The following is an 18504-nucleotide window of genomic DNA, read 5'->3' as shown; positions in this document are numbered from 1 at the left end:
CACAGAAACCCTAGTCTTCTGCCCAGCCATTGTCAGCAACTCTGCCCAGTTACTGTTTCATCTTCTTCCTTCCTTCTTGAGTGCCGATAGTCCCCTTCTAGCCCTCTATTTCACCTGACAACCCGACCCAGCCAGCCTAGACCCCCTGAAAACACCTACCCAACCCTTTACATCCTTCGGCAGGCTGGCCTAGTGTTGTCGAGGGCCTTGTTGGCTGCCGACCAAGGTGTTTCATGGCCATAGATGCTTCGGCAACTCTTCTAGGGTAGTTCACTCCCTATTTTTTCCCTTTCTAGGGTGTGGTGCTAATGTATTAAGCACTTTTTTTTGGTCTTTTTTATTTAGTAGACTACTAGATTTGTTTGGTAGCATTTATTTGGACTAGCTGTTGAGTTTTTTTTTTCTGGCTTCTCGTATTTTTCTGGACTGTGTTGAGGCTTTTGTGTTTTTCAGCCCTTATTCATCCACCATGACTAACCCATCCCTTGTTGTTGCTTCCAATATGCCCACCAAACCTGTCCCAGTGACTTCTGATTTTTCTTTTTCTCATCACACTCCTGTTCATCGCATTACGAGTGTGGTGTTGAATGGGAAAAATTTTGCTGGTTGAAGCCGCTCCCTTAGACTCTATTTAGGGGGAAAGGGAAAGGGAAAGGCCTATTGGCTTTCATCTTCTATTCAGGGTTTTTGTCTTTTACCTATTTATATTGTATTGTTACCTTTGCATTATTATTGAATAATACGTACGTATCTTTCTTTTTGGTTCACCTTTTGTATCAACCACATCTAGTGCACTTTCCTACAAAAATGTAGGATATGGCTGGGTGGTTGCAAAAAGTGGGCTTCAAGTTAGCACCAAGTGCGACACATGGCCACATCTGGCGCATCTTGCAAAAGTGCAAAATGTGGGTTTTTGGTTGCTAACAAGTAAGCCTCAAGTTAGCACATTATGGGACACTTGGCTCAATTAGGACAGTATGATCGTCCAGGTAGTTGAGCAAAAAATGTAGAAGTGGTTTCTAGTCGATCAAAAGGTGGAACATTATATATAGACATCAAGTGTCAACAAGAAAAGGGTCCAGTACCAAATCAATCAAATCAACTCTTGTCAATTTTACTTTCAAGCTTATCATGCATTTTTTTCATCAAATTGTTTTTTATTTACTGATTAATTCTTGCAATGTCAATTTCTTTAGTATTTGTTGGTTCTTCAAATTATACTTTGTTATCCATTAATGGAAGTCATTTATTTATATTTATCTTGTTAGTAATTCTAGTTTGTTCATTTCCTTCGAAGTTCATATTTCACTATCATCACCTGGGAAAATTTTGAAGTCCTTGCATCCAAGGCAAGAAAGAACTAGTGGTTACTCCTTTAACCACACATAATTCATCTCATTACAAGCCAAATATTCCTACTCGCACTTACACCTTGGACTAAGTCACAAGTCCTGGCACGCCGTGTAATCCAAAGATCGACACACTCACTGAAAGTTGTGTTTTCCTTTCAAGGGAACATTTTTGTACGTGAACATGTTAATAGATTCTTATGTAACTCACTCATATCCATTTTATTATACTCTCGGTCTCATGTATATTAGATATTACATTACTGCTTATATTTTGTTTGAGTTGAAACTGAGTCAATCACGTGATAGACATTGATAAAATATAATTCGAAATGTTAAAATGTAAGATTTTATGCAATATATGCTCTGACTTATGAATCTCCCAGATGGTGAACTTAAATAACTGATTTTCTAGCATTGTGAAAAAGTAGGATATTATGCTATATGTGCCTATGATCAATAAACATCCATGATGCAATTATACAATCTACTTTCTTTTGACTATTAATTAATTTCCAATAATCTCTAGTAATTTGAGGATTTAAGTTGTTTCAATAATGAATAATCGGAAATTTTGACTACCATTGAAATGGGCCAGACCAAGCAAAAAGAACATGGACTGAGCACAGAATGGTGCTGACTGAACCATGCCACAGGACCAATAGATAGAATGGGCTGGACTAATTGAGGATCCCTGGCCGGATTGGACTGCTACGATCTCTTTGAACATCAGGCCTGACTGTAGGCTATGTAACCTGGAGTAGGGCTTGGGCTGAACATGGAATACGCCCAGGATGAGCAACACGAGGACCATCAAGAATTGGATGATGTGAACTACATGTCTAAGGAACAACTCAGAGAGATAAAGTTCATGCATGTGGGATAACAGATTATCCACGGCGAGAGGATTATGCATAATAGAATAGCGACCTTTGCAGGAGAGATAAGTGCGATCTGGAGAGGGTATCGCGCAAGGCAGTTGTGCCCACTCATGGCTGAGGGGAAGAAGAGCACTATAAAATGACAACCTATTTTGGTAATTGGGGGAGCCAACCTTGTTCACATTTTAACTTATCTCCTTGCTCTTGCTCTTGCTCTTTTTCTCTGCTCCAATCACTGAGTTAAAGCATCGGAGGGGCTTTTTGGCCAAACACCGATTGATTAGTGTTTAACGGTGTTCTAGATGTTTAGGCAGATCAGATTCCTCGAGGATCCAAGTGATATCCCATTTTTAAGATTGATCCCATGGTGTAGTGATTGATCGCTGACACGGAGTGTGTCAATTTTGTGCCACAGGTTTTCAAAACAGTGGTTAGGTGATTGATTGCCCTAATCTGCCTTTTGTGACGTTTTTTTAGTCACGAACGATTGCTCGCTTGATGCAATCGATTCCCGACAAATATTTTCTTTGTTTGTATTTTCTTAATTAGGCTTGGTAACCTTTTCATTTATAATGCTTCCATAATTCGTTAGGTTACCCAACTAATATTTTTAACTTAGCCATTTTCACAAAACTAAGAAAAACTCTTAAGATCTTATTTTGCATCCATGTGCATGAGTTTTCTTGAGTGATTGTCTTCATACATTCCAAATACCCTCATATACATGCATTGAGTTGTCATCACACCCTTGGAGCCATACATGTACAGAGATCGAGGCGAGGTGGTGTGGTGTTTAAGTGGATCTAGAGACTGAGTGAGTTAGGCCATGCTTTGGAACATCTTCAAGACAAGAGAGATAGGTTAACCTGGGTAGTGGTTATAACTTATTAAGTCCTTTGTCAATGCCTCGTAATCTTGATTCATTATAGTGGATTTTTGTTTGGTGTTGGGACCGTGGTTTTTACCTTTGGAGAGTTTTCCAGAAGAGTTTTCCACATTGATTGTTGTGTCATTGGTTTTTACATTCATGCGATAATTAATTTCATCACAACTTAATTAAAGCCAATATCTAAATCGAAGTGGTTTAAAGAAATTTTTGGTAATTGGCCTATTTATCTCCCTCTAGGCACAATATATTACCTTTATAGTTAACAGTACATGACAAATGGCCACAATGACCCAATAGCTTGTTCAGAGTACATACCAGACCTTCAAACCTATGTAAAATGGGCTCCGGGTCCACATAATTGATTATGTGACAAATCAAAAGTTGACACCTATCATTCCACATCATTAGGGGTGTCATTGTGGGGGTTTTATTAGAGGTCTCAAATATTTTCCATTGTTAGCAAAACTATATATGCACTTAGAAAAAGAGGCAATTTGATTTTGTTGACTTATTAAACATCAGAAATTGAATTAAATTGCATCATGAAACAAGTTAAACATGAAGAAGAAGATGCAACAACAGTTCACATGAAGTCCTTTTATCATGCCCATTCCAAACAGCCCCTTGTATTACTTGATGAATACTTCTGTGTGTTGGTTATTGCATTTTAAATTTAGTAAAAGTAATGATCGATCATCAAGTGAGTGAAATCTAACATACTCTAGCGAATCTAAATTATTTTCATAATGAAACAATCATGAAGATTTTGGTTGGCATGCTTAGTAATGTTTTTGTGTAGTTGGGAGGGAGGAGTAAATCTTTTTTTACTTTGGCTTATGCTGTTTTTCAGTTTTTCGTTCTTTTGCTTAAGTTAGATCTTGAGTAAGACATACCAACTTATGAATCTATTTTTTTCTTCTAGTGTTCTAACTCCCTACTACAAAGAAGAAGTCCTTTTTTCCATGAATCTCCTGGAAAAGCCAAATGAAGATGGTGTTTCTATCCTATTCTACTTACAAAAGATTTTTCCTGGTTAGTCACCTTGTGAACTATTATGCATAGTTTGACATGTTTCATCATTGAGTTGTAATCCTTCAATCCTGAATGGAGTCGCAATAAACAGATGAATGGACCAACTTTCTTGAACGGGTTCAATGCAGCAGTGAAGAAGAACTAAAAGGAAATGCAGAGCTTGAAGAACAACTTTGTTTATGGGCCTCATATAGAGGCCAGACATTAACCAAAACTGGTATAAAATTTATTTGAGTTTGAAATTTCGATATTCTTCTGTAAATGATGATAACTTTTCTATAAATGTTCTAACTCCACATTGAACAAATAAGTACGAGGTATGATGTACTATCGGCAGGCTTTAGAACTTCAAGCTTTCCTTGATATGGCAAATGATGAAGGTACTGACAGGACATGGTGATATTTCCCCCCATCAATTTTACAGTAATTGATTCCTTTATAACAATGTAACTTGCTACGTTTCTGCAGAATTGATGAAAGGCTATAAGATTGCTGAATCAAATACTGAGGAACAATCAAGGAATGATAGGTCATTGTTGGCACAATGTCAAGCAGTAGCTGATATGAAGTTCACATATGTGGTGTCGTGCCAACAATATGGCATTCACAAACGATCTGGTGATGCTCGTGCCCACGACATTCTGAGGCTTATGACAACGTATCTCTCTAAAATTGAGTTTGAGTTACTTGTAGGACATGGACACGGTCTGGACACGTGAAAGTGTCCAAATTTTTTTTTGAATTATGGACAAGTGGACACGCTAAGGACAAGCTAGGGACATGTTCTGGACATGCCGAGGTCACTTTCATGATATATTATTTAAAAACTTGAAATAAATAAGTAAATACGCAAAAATAAAAGAAGACGAGAATAAGCTAAATAACTTGACAACCATTAGATCTAAAAAAAAGTAAGATATAAAGAACACGGAAGGAGAAAGAGTGGAAACTATAAATGTTATCTCCCACGTCTATGATGCTTTGTGAAGTTGTTGACTAATTTTTGGATGGAAAAATCTTTCGATTATGTGTTAAATGGTGGAATTATGAAATTTTTGAATGCCTATCAAAAAATTATGAAATTTGAATGATGATTAAATTAAAAGTGCTATGGATGTTTAGTTCTTGAATTTTATTTAGTGGTTATGTTGTTTTGATAGCTTGATAATATTATTGTTAATTTTTTTATCGCTAATTTAATTTAAATAATGTTGGTTTTATATTTCCTTATAGTATATATACATATCTTATTCAATGTGTCCCCGGCATGTCCATGTCATAATTTTTGGAGAAATGTCATGCCCATATGTCTGTGTCCTGTCCATGTCCAGTGTTCGTATCTGTGCTTCTTGGGTTATTGTTGTAGTATGGAATTGTAGTTCCATCTCCTTAATTTTTTGTGGTAGGTATCCATCTCTTCGCGTAGCTTACGTTGATGAGGTTGAAGAAACTAGCAAAGGTATATCAAAAAAGATGGTTGAAAAGGTTTATTATTCAGCTCTTGTGAAGGCTGTACCAAAGTCTGTTGACTCATCTGAGCCAGGTCAAAGCCTAGACCAGGTACAAGTTTCCAGATAACAACATTGAATTGAGCCCATCTAAAATTTATAGGTATTGTGAACTTGAATGTGGGATGAATCATGTAAACTTGATCCCTTTCCAAATTTGTCTTTTCTGAGCATTGGTCAGAATCATAACGTGATGTTGTAAGCAGCTTATCTAGGTTTTTTGCTTTCTAGAAGTTAATTGTGATCAGGTTTTTTTTTATTTTATTTTTTTATTGTATGGTATCCATAGATACTTGAATTTCAAGTAGGTTACATTATTGTTTCAATTTTGAGCTTGAGATGTTGACCCATGTATAGGGAGACATGCATTTTGAATTCCCCATTTTCTGCTGGTGGATAATATTTTCATTGTCACTGACAACAATTTTAAAAATCCCTTTCTCTTCGCAGTTGTGAGCGTTGCAATTTATTGTGCATTTGTTTATTTGAAAATTGAAACTTATCATGGCTGTTTAACTGTTTCCTTTTTTTTAACTACCTTCTCATCACACTACAATAATTTTTGACTTTTGTCAAATTCCTTATTCAGGTTATCTATCGAATAAAACTTCCAGGACCTGCTCTATTGGGTGAAGGAAAGCCAGAAAATCAAAACCATGCCATAATTTTCACGCGCGGGGAAGGCTTGCAAACTATAGATATGAACCAGGTATTATCTTATTTATATCTGCTTATAACTCATGGTACACACAATTGGTATCCCTGAAGTAAGATTGTTGAATGCTCATTAATAGGATAACTACATGGAAGAAGCCTTCAAAATGAGGAACTTGCTGCAAGAATTTCTTAAAAAGCATGGTGTGAGGAATCCAACAATACTGGGACTTAGGGAGCATATATTCACTGGCAGGTACAGAGATTGCTATTGCTAGTCTGGTATTAAATTCTAGTTTGCCACACACACATGTATGAATTCCCAAGTGCATTATGTGGTTCATGACATTCTCTATTTTGGGTGAATTTGTGCAGTGTTTCTTCTCTTGCATGGTTCATGTCAAAGCAAGAGACTAGCTTTGTAACAATTGGACAGAGATTGTTGGCCAATCCCTTGAAGTAAGATTTTAAGTTGGATCAACTATATATCCATGTTGATATGGTTCTAAAAAAAATAAATTCTTGTTTTGCGTCCAAAAGGCTCTAGATGTTCCCCTCTGGATAATTTGTTGGCTAAGTATGAATTCTTATCATTGTCATGGTTTATTTATAATTTGTTGGTCAATTCCTTTCTTTTCCTTACCATGTGGTCCTTAAATAAAGTTCCGTACATTACTCTTAATCTTTCAAATTTTGATTTGAATTTCAATTTGGTCCCTTGTCTTATAAATGCAACAATTATGTCTGACTTCAATCTTTGTTTCAATATAATCCTCCTGTCACTCGTTGTTAAAAACTAGACAAAAGTTGCTCATGTGATGGCCACATGAGCATGCTTTAAGTGCATTAAAAAAAAGAAAAGAAGAAAAAAGTACACTTTTCATCCTCAACCTTCCACTCAAATTCTACTTTGGTCCTTCATGTTTCAATTTTGGCTAAAATTTTAAATGATAGGGTGACGGGAGAACTACATTGAAACTTGGCTTGAAGTATAAGGACTTAATTGTTGCAATTAAAAGGTGAGGGACCGCAGTGAAATTTAGGTGAAAATTGGAGGGTGAAAAGTGTTGGAGATAAGATTAAATTGTCAAAGATATAAGAAGATATGGAAGATTTTAGAATCATGGGATCTCCATATATTCTAATATCTTCTATAGCTTCTAATATCTTTGATAATATAATCTGATAGCCAACAATATTATTGTGGGTACTTGTATCACGCCTGATACGTGGCAAGCCCTACGGGTGCCACACCATCAATGCCCCGCTTGCGTGGCTGACCAACAAGGCACCACGTAAACGTATCACATGCCCAATACATAGTGAGCCCTACGGGCACCATGTCACTAATACCACGCTTGCATGGCAGAACGACAAGGTACCATGTAAAATCAAGATTGCATGCTTAGCTTAAGAGAGAGCATGCACATAAGCCCAAGCATGAAGAGCTTTGCAACAAGCAGCACCATGACCCTCACAGGCTCATGGTCCTTCATATCTCACTCACTCCAAGTCCAACAACGATATAGTCAGGCCCTTGCCTGCTTGCATACATTGGACTGTTAAGAATGAGCCCTCGACTCTCCCAAACATTGAGATAGGCCCTTGGCTCACTCATCCACTTAGTTGCCTGGGTCGGGAGCAGGACCCAGGCATCGCCGCTTGGATCATCAGAGGACCTTGGGCTGGAGGCTAAGGTCATGGGATTGTCAAGATGATTGTCTTCTTGCTAAGACAGCTCCATCTTGATCAAGGTTGGAGAAGAGGTGATGGGGACCTTACACTCACTGCCTGATGCATACATGATATGTTATTCTCCCGCCTGCCATCAAACCATAGACGGCAATAGGGCTTAGATTAGCTTTTGTCAAAGTTGGGAAGAACGACCACCTGTCCAATAGGTTGCTTGGGCTCTAATACTCCGGAAGCCTATATAACATATCATAGATGCAGTAGGCAAACTCATTTATACTTACATTCACACTTGCACTTCTACTTCTACGCTTATACACTCACACCTATACACTTGTACACGAGTGTTCAAGGTCCCTAACTATAACCTCTCCCTCTCTTAGCTTGCCTTGACCTTCTCCTCTCCACCTCCGGTGATCTTAGGCCATTGAAATACCCACCATCTTCCTAGAGGTCAACGACCGACTACCTCTACCCTCACTCACCCACAATTATATTGTCAAAAGATATCAGAAGATATGAAAGATATTAGAATATAATCTTATCTCCAACAAAAAGTGTAATTTTAGCATAAAAGTTTGTCTCGTCCGTCTAGTCTGTGAATTCCAATTATGAACAATTTTTAGACCTCTCTTTATCACCATCTCTTCGCTCTACGTTCGTTTTGAGTCATATGTTGGTTTCATGTAGGGCTTTTATGGTTTCAAGTATTACATATCACAAAAAAGAAAAAAAATGTAATCAGGGATGAGATCATTACGTGCATTAATTCTACTACAATGACATACAATCATTCTTAAAGATTACATATAGCACATAATTAGGTAATATAAACTTTCATGCGATAAAACAGACCCTAATGACAGGTTGGTTAAGGCCTCGCTAGAAATTTTCACTTATGACCCATTTGCAAATGCACACTACACTAATTGGTCTCGCATTGCCTACATTCAGCCATGTCATTCTAGTTGCAGGTGGAACTAAGATGAGCCAGTTTAGGTTTATGTAGTCAATCAAGATGAGGATGCAATTTGGGGAAATTAGACTAGGGCTAATAATCGACATGAGGAATTGGCTGAAACCTACTCTTAAAAACACAAATGTACACTTCCATCTCATACTCCAATAGAACTAAAACCAATGGGTTCTTGCCTAGCTCCGCTAATATAGCAAACATGTGAGAAAATGAGTAGTGATAGATTTGGTACTTCATACATGAACAACTAGGTGGGTAAATGCAATCCATTTATTTGTTATTATTCTTCAACCCAAAAGTAGTTGTTTTAACCTTGTATGTGACCGTGGCCCCTATCAACTGAAAATTTAGACTATTTTTAGATAATTCAACACATACATTGGGGTTGTTTGATGCAGCTTAAATAAGCTGTTTATAACTTATTTTAATTTAGGAGTCTGTGCTTGATTATTTGGTGCAATTTCTGCTTATTGCTTATTATGCATAAATTGTTAGATAGCTTGATATATATTATTGGGCCCATTTTCTAATAGCTTAGGCTTTTGGAACATTAGTGACTTAATATGGTATCAAAGCTCAAGTTGAGGGAGGTCTTAGGTTAAAATCTCTCCGTTGACATTTTGTATTCTTTTCCCTTTTGATTTCTTCTTCTTTGTTTGATTGTTTGCTTCTCTTTCTGTTTGTCTCTCCATGTAGAAGACTTGGTTGCACATGAGGGAGAGCACTAGATAGCTTGATTATATATATTGTTGGGCCCATTTCCTAACAACTTAGGCTTTTGGAAAAGTTGATGACTTAACATAACTTGAATAAGCCGGAAAAAAAAACTGATTGTCTGCAAGTTGAGGAGGGAGAGGGAAGGGGGGGGTGCTTTTGGCTTATGTTTTCTTATTCTCAGCTTTCAGCTTATAATAAGTTGTACCAAACAGGCTCATTATATAATTACTATATTCTTGCAAGTTGTGGAAATAACTTGCCAAACGATGTCGAGGCTCGAGTATTCGCTTTGACTGGGTACTCATCAATTCTAGTTTGTACATGTTTGGGGTACAATTTACCATGACGTCAAGCATTTTCAGCTTTCATCATCATCTTATAGAAATACTTCATGAGACAATAACATGTTACCTCAATAGAAGTTGCAATTTGGGGTATTCTGTGCATTTTTCATGACACCGTTGAAGTGCTCTACGTGGTTTGTCATTAATATGCCCTAACAATGACCATTATCATGCGACAATGTAGTATTTGGGGGGGGGGGGGGTGAATTTTGCAATAACCACTGTATTGCCTTAGATTCAACTAGTCGATCTCCTCTAGTATTCAGTTGAACTTTTGCACCTGATGTGCAACACCTTCAGTCCAAGCAAGATCCTTAATCCAAGTATCTTTGAATGCTTTATTGAAGTTGCTATAACCAGATGAATTGTTGGATTGATCCACCATCTCGCCACGACACCAAGTAAAGTCTTGTGATGATCAAATATCAATGTCACCCCCTCGCAGGTAGGGACAACATGTTGCCTAAGGTTCATAAGGAACCATGACCAACTCTTGATTCTCTCCTCATCAATGATGGCAAAAGCAAGCGGTAAAATAGTATCATTTGCAATAGCTGCAGTGACTATCAAAATCTTGCCAGTATATTTCCCGTAGAGGTGTGTACCATCAACACATCTCACTAGCCAATGGTGTCTAAAACCTTCGATAGGTTGTCTAAATGCCCAGAATACATAGCTCACAATCATTTCATGTTGGAGGCTTATAGAAATGGTGTCCTATACCACAATTGTACCCAAATTAAAACGCCAACAATGCAAACATGATTTAGCAACCTTGTATGACTCCTCCCATTTCCCGAATACCAACACTATGGATTTTGTCCTTCCCATCCATACCTTCTTCTATGAAATTGTGTACTCGTATTTTTCCTTCACATTTTGATTGATGGTTGCAATGTCCAAGTCTAGTTGTATCTGCATAATACATAATCATAGATTTTATAGAGTTGCTTACAATCTTTGTGAACATAACTAAACACATAACTTACCTCAACTTGGCCCTTTGATAATTGGAAACAAGGCCAGAATCAAGTTTAGTGTGGTCCTTATTCATCCTCGGATTGACACAATGATGAGGACCACTATACTCTGTGATCTCAAAGAAGCCATGTTTTTCCCTCTTTAAAACTACATTCATGCTTGCATTGGCACACCTAATGCTCTTTTTCTGGAATCTAGAACCAAATACTACCGATTATTCTTCACATGGTATAGCATACTGTATGTTGTTTTCATCGTTTAAAACCATCCCTTGTTTCTAATTTCACACTAACGGGATTCCATAATAATCCATGTTGAACAATAATAAGATTGGTAATGGAACTATAATTTCCAAGATAAATATTGAAGAAAGGGATAGCAAAGTTGGTCTCCTGGGTGTTGTGGATAGAAGGGCCAACAATGTCTTCCTCGTCAATGTCATCATCGTTGTCACAATTTTGTTCAAATGTACAAATCTGGTGGGGGAGTCACATGGGCGAAGTTTGTGGAAAGGGATTTGGTTAGGGCATAAGGAGTTTTGGAAGTGAATTCGTTTTAGGGTTGGGGCGGGGGATAGAACTTGATTTTGGAGTGATAAATGGTGTGCAGAGGAGACTCTCGAAGAGTTGTTCCTTTTGATTTTTCATATTGCTATTGATCTGGATGCGATGGTGGCTTCTTATGGGATTGGACAAGGGCAGATGATTGTATGGAACATTCTTTTGCGACGTGAGGTGCAAGATTGGGAGGTGGACCAATTGGTTGATTGGGTGCAGTGTGGGGAAGGTGTAGTGTGGGCTTGTCCGAAGGCCAAAGGGGTTTTTGTCGGTATCTTCATATTATTGTGAGCTTGTGGGAGGGGCAGGGGTGTCGTTTCCTTGGAAGAGTGTATGGGGTCCAGGGTCTCCTTCCAAGGTTGTTTTCTTTGTCTGGACAGTAGCTTTGGGGCATATCTTGACTATTGACAATTTGATTCGGCACCGGCATATCTTGGTCAATTGGTGTTATATGTGCTATGGAGATGTAGAATCGGTGGACTATTTACTTATCCATTGTTCTGTAGTGGCTAGGTTATGAGCGCTTATTGTTGGTTTGGGTTCAACCGGGGTTGGTGGTAGAAGTTCTTCAGAGTTGGAGGGGGGAGGGGGGGGGGGGGGGAAGAGTTGGGAGGCATAGACGAAAGGCGTGGTTGCTTGCTGCTTAGTGCTTAATGTGGCTGATTTGGTTGGAGCGCAATAGATAAACATTTCAGGTGATTTCTCATTCGGTGTCTTAGTTGGAAAATAGGCTTTTTCTGGTTCTTCATAGTTGGGTTATGATGTCGGTGGATCCAAATGTGTTGGCCTTTGTAGATTTTGTGGATGATTTGATTTCTTAGTCTTTGGCCTTTTGTGGGCTTTAGTTTTGTATTCTTTGTACCACCTTGATGCTTTTTAATAATAGCTGAATTTTATTATTGAATTTTTTTTTGGTTCAGATGTCAAAGAATCATCCACATCTTCTTCTAAACCCGACTCGGCACCATGAGAATCGACATTAGAACTCATATAAGACAGAGTGTCCCTTGGGCTAGGTGTCATTAGTTACAACTTTGTCAAGGTCTTTTATAGTAATAACAATAATAAATAAATAAATTTAATGGCGTAATCAATCTTTGGGTTACATTCCTATTTATTGTCTTTTGGTTATGTTTACAAAAAAATGAACTACAAAAAAAAATTTGAAAACTATAGCCATAAACTTGTTTGGTGTCTATTTTTATTTTAAAAAAATTGTAAATAATTTACAAAATTTACTCGTAACCAAAAGTAAGTTTGTTTCATTAATTTAGAAAATAAATTTCATTCCTTCCACTCTCTCCTAACCCCACCATCCACCGCTCATCACTAGTACCGGACACCACATCTGTCTACCGTCGTTGGCGACCTCCCCTGGCAACCAACTCCAACCTGCACCTCCTAGGGCTGACGATAACCTTTGGTCATTGGCAACCACCACCTCTAGCCGTCGGCAACCACCTTCAGCCACCACCTCCCACTAGCAACCATCTTTAAAATACAATTTTAAAATACATGTGGGTACCAAGCATGTTTTTTGTTTTTGATTTTTCCAAAAATTAATTTAAGCATGTTTAATTTTTTGTAAACTGTAAACATTATTAAACAGCTGCAATGTGTTATGAAAATTAGTGTGCAAGGAATATAAAATACAAGTTTGGAATTGGGAATTCTAATAATTTACTAAATAAATGAATCTTAGAGCATCTCCAACATTAACCTTTTTTTTTCATCAAATTTGAGTAAAAGCTTCATCTGAGCAATTTGGAATTTCATCAAACTACCAGTCGACCGGCTGGTGTAATTTTTTCACAAATTTTTGCAAGGAGGTGGTCATCCGGGGGTACAACCTGCTAGACATCCGGCCAGTCGTCCGGTGGTGAAAATGAACTGCAGCTCCAACGGCTATGAACAATGAATTGATGAAAGCTCCCAGCCATCCTCAATTTGGTGAAAGATTTAACACATCGTCGATTTGATACTTGTTTGGTGAAATGATTGGAGCAGTAAAAGACGCTTTTTTCATCAAATCTAAATTTGATGAAAGAATAGGTGCAACGTTGGAGATGGCCTTGGATGTGGTGATGAATGATGGTGTCTAATTATGTTCAAGAATAAATATGGCATGGGATTGAACCGAATGACACAAAAGGAGAAATGAGTTTGACTAAGTAATTGACATGAATGTTAGCAATATACATTTTTCTAAGACAACATAAAAAAAAAATTAATCCTCCTTTTTATTATTACTAGGTTCATATTGTTTTATTACTCAGTTTTGTTGAGTTTTTTATATTGTGGTTGTCTATGAAGCACGGGTACTCCAAAAATAGTGCCGTACGAGTACCGGGTACTTACCGGGTGCGGGTACGCGTACCGGGTACGGCAAAAGAGGGTCCGGTACGTTTGGCTTATTCAGGTACGGCATAGGTACGCCACGGGTACGCCATGGGTACGGCGTGGGTACGCCAAGGCCAATTTTTTTTTTTTTTTTTTTTTTTTTGCCCTTGCAAATTAGCAATTATTATTATTATTTTTTATTTTTTTTGGTGCCCTTGCAGATCAGTAATTTTGATGTTTCTCTGTTGTCCTGTTTGTCTGTATAAATTGTAGAAGCATATCACCAAATGATTTTAATATTTTTAAAAAGCAATTTGAACCAAAAAAAATAACAAGGCCTATAAAGGGTAATTCTGTGTATGACTATGCATTATGCTTTTGCTTTAGATCCTCCTAGAATTTCTTTATAAAATCTTTAATCACAACAAACTTTTAAAGTTTATGCACAAAACATTAAAAATTGATATTGTATTAGTTGATTAGTAGTTGTTGGGAATGATGCAATTTTATGTATTATGCAAATTGCAATTGACAACCTGCACCAATTGAGAATTTTTTTCCTTTATTGTTGGTAATTAACTTTAAATCTTTCTTTGGTCTCCTGTTATTTCTTTGGTCTCACCCTATAAAAATAGCAAATTGATGAGCAAAAAGAAACATTTTAAAAATAAATTATGATCACAAATTCACAGTGCATAACATATCAAAGTGAGAGATTTCACAAATATTATTTTTAACGCTTAATGGTTTTAAATTATAGGAAAATGAGTAGTTCTTTTTTTAGTTTTGATATTTAATTTTAATTTGTAGGTTGGATCCTTTAATCAAAATTATATTTAAAAAAAAAAATAAAAAAATATCGGCGTACCGTAGTCGTACCCGTATCGTACTTTTTTTGAGTTTTGCCGAATCAGCGTACCCGCACTCATACCCGTACCGTACTCGTACCCGCACCCGTGCTTCCTTGGTGGTTGTATACTTTGTTCATTGACGTTTGATGCACTAAATGGTCATAACTCTCTTTCTTTCTGCTCATTTAGGGTTCGCTTCCACTATGGCCATCCAGATGTGTTTGATAGACTCTTTCATCTGACCAGAGGGGGTGTCAGCAAAGCTTCCAAAACCATCAACCTAAGCGAAGATATATTTGCAGGCATTGCATTGCTTTAGGACTTTGTTTTAATTTTATAAACATGGTTTCTGCTTCACCATGCATCTTATCCTTAACTCCATAATGTGCAGGTTTCAATTCTACGCTACGTGGAGGCAATGTTACTCTTCATGAATACATACAAGTTGGTAAAGGGAGGGATGTGGGCCTCAATCAGATCTCGCTGTTTGAGGCAAAGATAGCCAATGGCAATGGTGAACAGACAATGAGTCGTGACATATACAGACTTGGCCATCGGTTTGATTTCTTCCGAATGTTGTCATGTTATTTCACAACTGTGGGCTTCTATTGGAGCACCTTGGTATAATATGAACCATACTCTTGTTACTCCATTCTTTTATGATCTCCCATTATTGTCTGATCACTATGGTTCTGCTTTGGCAGATATCTGTGCTTACTGTCTATGTGTTCCTTTATGGTCGACTTTATCTCGTTCTTAGTGGACTTGAACAAGGATTGATTACCCAACCAGCTATTCGGGACAACAAGCCTCTTCAAGTAGCTCTTGCTTCACAGTCTATTGTGCAAATGGGATTTTTGATGGCATTGCCCATGATGATGGAAATAGGCCTTGAGAGGGGTTTCAGGAATGCGTTGAGTGATTTCATACTGATGCAACTACAGTTGGCTTCTGTATTTTTTACATTTTCTCTTGGTACAAAGACCCATTACTATGGAAGAACTTTGCTTCATGGCGGTGCACAATACAGAGGTACAGGTCGTGGCTTTGTTGTGTTCCATGAAAAGTTTGCTGACAACTATAGGCTGTACTCCCGGAGTCATTTTGTCAAGGGAATTGAATTGATGATTCTGCTTCTTGTGTATCAAATATTTGGTCAAGCGTATAGAGGTGTAGTTCCATTCATACTGATCACTATATCAATATGGTTCATGGTGGGAACATGGCTTTTTGCTCCCTTCCTCTTCAATCCCTCAGGCTTTGAGTGGCAAAAAATTGTTGACGACTGGACAGATTGGAATAAGTGGATAAACAACCGTGGAGGAATTGGTGTGCCTCCTGAAAAAAGCTGGGAGTCATGGTGGGAAAAGGAACAAGAGCATCTTCGTTACTCTGGGACACGCGGTATTATTACTGAGATTTTGATGTCCTTGCGCTTTTTCATCTTTCAGTATGGACTTGTATATCACCTGACCCCTACGAAGAACACTCAAAGCATTCTGGTACTTGGTTGTCCACATATTACTTAATACATTCATTTGAAGAAAAAAAAAAAATCCTGTTCTCATGACTGGCTATAAGATTGACTTATTTTTCCTTGGATCTACAGGTTTATTGTATATCATGGCTTGTGATCTTTCTTGTATTGGTTTTGATAAAGGTGAGTTGTAAAATTCTTCATTCACCTAGTTTTATTTTGGCATTGAGTTCTTCATGTGTGAGAAAGTTCTTTGATATTCTTCCCTTAATACAATATTTGAGGCTATCTAGTAGGTTAAAATTGTGAAAAAAAAGAAGCATCAATGGGCTTTCTTATGGCTCTTGTTGATGCTTTGGAAATCTTTTCCTTGAAAAATGAACATAAAACAACCGTGCCTTAAATCTCATCATAGCTACACTTGGTTGCATGGTGGTATCTCATGCTAGACAGTAGTCGTGGGAACCAGCTTACAAAATTGCTTCAAAATTGATGGTATTTTGGAAAAATAAGCGTGAAAGAATCACAAACAAAGAATAATATAGTTTCTATCAATTGGACTCAAAATCAAGAGGCAATGGACATGCTGTCATGAGATGATTTATTGAAACAATAAGAATAGTTTTCGCGAAAGGAGTTTGTTTACACATAATTCCTGCTGCATGATTGTATTGGGTGAACAACATGAATTGCTAGGTTGCTGCTTTTAGATTTTGCTCTGCATTGTGTATTATTTTATTTGCATTCCTCCACAAGGCAGTTTTAATTTTTGGATTTTTATTGCTATTTCAGAATTCATAAGCTTTCTTTATATGTACATTATGTCTATATACCATCGCACATGTTAGAACTTCCAATATATTGTAGTTGTTTGATCCTTCTTTATTTTAATCTTGTAATAGATAAATTAATGTTTTTCTTTACTCCCTTTCAAATTTTGCAGGGTGTGTCTTCTGGAAGGCAAAGATTTAGTGCAAGGCACCAGCTTGCTTATCGATTGATGAAGGGCCTCATCTTCCTGACATTTGTTACTACTCTAATTCTTTTAATAGTGCTTCTCCACATGACTATTGAGGACATCATAATATGCATTCTTGCTTTCATGCCAACAGGATGGGGGTTGCTTCTGGTGAGTTCCTGCTTCTTTGTACCTCTCCCTTTTCCTCTTTTTCCTTTTAGGGTAATTATATTTTAGTTCTCAAGTATGAAAGTTCTCTTTTTCCTTTGTGTCTTCGGACATTCTTGTCAATTTTTACTCATCTTTTCCTCCCTGGAAGATTGCGCAAGCTTCGAAGCCTCTGGTTCAACGAGCTCATATCTGGGGATCAGTTCTGACACTTGCTCGTAGTTATGAGATACTCATGGGCTTGCTTCTATTCACCCCGGTTGCATTGTTGGCTTGGTTCCCATTTGTTTCAGAATTCCAAACACGGATGCTTTTCAATCAAGCGTTTAGCAGAGGTCTACAGATCTCACGTATTCTTGGTGGGCAGAGGAAGGAACGCTCCTCTGGCAGCAAAGAGTAACTAACTATAGGGAATTGCGATTGCAACCATGTAATACCCTTGTTCCTCCATCAATGGGTAAAACATTAGTTGGGCTAGTATCGTCGGTCTTATTTGACGTGATGAAGATTGTGTGATGTAAATACAGATTGGAAATGGAAATGTGTGAAGTGTTATATGTATAGGTTATTACAATCTTCTAGTTGAATCAGAGGTTAGATAACAGCACATACAGTGTGATAGACGTAGATTGCTGCTTTCTATAGATGCCTATAGCCTCTAATGTCATTATTGAAATTTCTATTGCTCATGTCAAATGTTATCTCTAGGGCTATACGGATCTTGGATTTGTGGTGAAAAAAAAAGAAAAGAAAAATGGCAATTTTAGTTTATATTTCATTCACTTCATCTTTCTTGGTTCTCGAATCTCTTATCAAATCTAACACAATGTACATGAATTTTCAAGGATTGGTATTGGGATATGGAACTTGGCCTAACTTGGTTTGTCATTCCCATAAAAATATGTGGAACTTGACCTAAGATTGTCAACTAGGTTTTTAAGGCTACATTTGATGTTGGTTAGAAATCTTTGAAGCATATGCCAAAGCAGCTGTTATATATCATTAAAATATTTCATTAGAATTTACCTTAGGTGGTTTTTCTTGTGTTATGGTGGGTCTTATTATTTTTTTAAATATGTTAAGTATTACATACACATGCAATTTATTGTGTAGATACACATAAGTAAAAT

The 18504-nt window shown here is 37.4% G+C and overlaps 1 protein-coding gene across 5 annotated transcripts in view; it reads left to right on the top strand.

Moving 5' to 3' along the window:
* LOC114267696 (callose synthase 2) overlaps window positions 1-18156 on the top strand; it is a 92892-nt gene extending 74736 nt beyond the window's left edge. For all 5 annotated transcript variants that reach the window (XM_028208743.2, XM_028208745.2, XM_028208747.2 and 2 more), the window contains 14 exons: window positions 4042-4151; window positions 4243-4368; window positions 4463-4531; window positions 4620-4809; window positions 5558-5711; window positions 6249-6368; window positions 6454-6569; window positions 6689-6772; window positions 14961-15073; window positions 15163-15392; window positions 15476-16273; window positions 16381-16431; window positions 17192-17377; window positions 17526-18156. In XM_028208743.2, the coding sequence (XP_028064544.2) occupies window positions 4042-4151; window positions 4243-4368; window positions 4463-4531; window positions 4620-4809; window positions 5558-5711; window positions 6249-6368; window positions 6454-6569; window positions 6689-6772; window positions 14961-15073; window positions 15163-15392; window positions 15476-16273; window positions 16381-16431; window positions 17192-17377; window positions 17526-17774 (2596 nt within the window). In that variant the 3' untranslated portion in view covers window positions 17775-18156. The remainder of the gene's footprint in view (window positions 1-4041; window positions 4152-4242; window positions 4369-4462; window positions 4532-4619; window positions 4810-5557; window positions 5712-6248; window positions 6369-6453; window positions 6570-6688; window positions 6773-14960; window positions 15074-15162; window positions 15393-15475; window positions 16274-16380; window positions 16432-17191; window positions 17378-17525) is intronic.
* The last annotated feature ends 348 nt before the right edge of the window (window positions 18157-18504 follow it).

The sequence above is a fragment of the Camellia sinensis genome, chromosome 2 (genome assembly GCF_055761805.1).
Source record: "Camellia sinensis isolate YWXY chromosome 2, ASM5576180v1, whole genome shotgun sequence".
NCBI classification, from domain to species: domain Eukaryota; kingdom Viridiplantae; phylum Streptophyta; class Magnoliopsida; order Ericales; family Theaceae; genus Camellia; species Camellia sinensis.
This window is presented reverse-complemented; position numbering and strand designations above follow the sequence as displayed.